At 45.5% G+C, this 752-nt stretch overlaps 1 protein-coding gene across 1 annotated transcript in view; it reads left to right on the forward strand.

The window, feature by feature from the left end:
• The window catches only part of dmrt99B (doublesex-Mab related 99B), a 16783-nt gene that overhangs the window by 1568 nt on the left and 14463 nt on the right, over positions 1 to 752 (forward strand). The window contains exon 2 of the mRNA XM_018516610.1: positions 546 to 717. Within this exon, the coding sequence (XP_018372112.1) occupies positions 546 to 717 (172 nt within the window). The remainder of the gene's footprint in view (positions 1 to 545; positions 718 to 752) is intronic.

A 752-nucleotide genomic window follows, 5' to 3' on the forward strand; every position in this document is an offset into this window, starting at 1 on the left:
GAGAGAGAGAGAGAGAGCGAAGAGTGAATTGTAATACTATACAGTATACATATACGTGAGAAGTGCGTTTTGAGTGCCGTTGATATGATCGCGGCTTATATTCGATTCAGTTCGATTTTGCTTAAATAAAGCAAATCTCGATATCCTCTTTTTGCACAACTATCTAACAGAATGATCACAATACGTAACTGTGATTTTTTCACGTATTTGTAAAGTGCGTGTGCGTGTATGAGAGAGAGAGAGAGAGAGAGACTAGTAATTTTAATTACATTTTTGTTTTACTTATTACGAGATTACGAGACTTGAAAGTAAATAATGTTATGATATTTTCTATTGGCGCGGAATATGAGAATACTCAATCACACGCAATGTATGGACATAGAAACATTTTTTGCTGCGACAACTCAATTGGTATCTTCGCTTAATGAATTGGAATATAAATATTACACAGAGAGAGAGAAAGAGAGAGAGAGAGAGAGAGAGAGAGGACAATGTACGAGTATGTGATCGTCGTCGATCAGCGAGGAACAAATACATTGTTTCAGGTCGCGCTGAGACGGCAACAGGCCCAGGAAGAGAGCGAGGCGCGCGAGTTGGGCCTGCAATTGCAATACAATGCCGGCAGCTGCAATACTGCCCCGGTTCTACCGGCGAGCGCCGGTGCGACGCCAGCTGGCAGTCCGCCCCCGCACCCGGCCGCGGCCGCGACTCACGTAGCGAGTCCGACGGGTATCGCGATACCTGCGGCGGGC

This window comes from Trachymyrmex cornetzi, unplaced genomic scaffold (assembly GCF_001594075.2).
Source record: "Trachymyrmex cornetzi isolate Tcor2-1 unplaced genomic scaffold, Tcor1.1 scaffold646, whole genome shotgun sequence".
Lineage (NCBI taxonomy): Eukaryota > Metazoa > Arthropoda > Insecta > Hymenoptera > Formicidae > Trachymyrmex > Trachymyrmex cornetzi.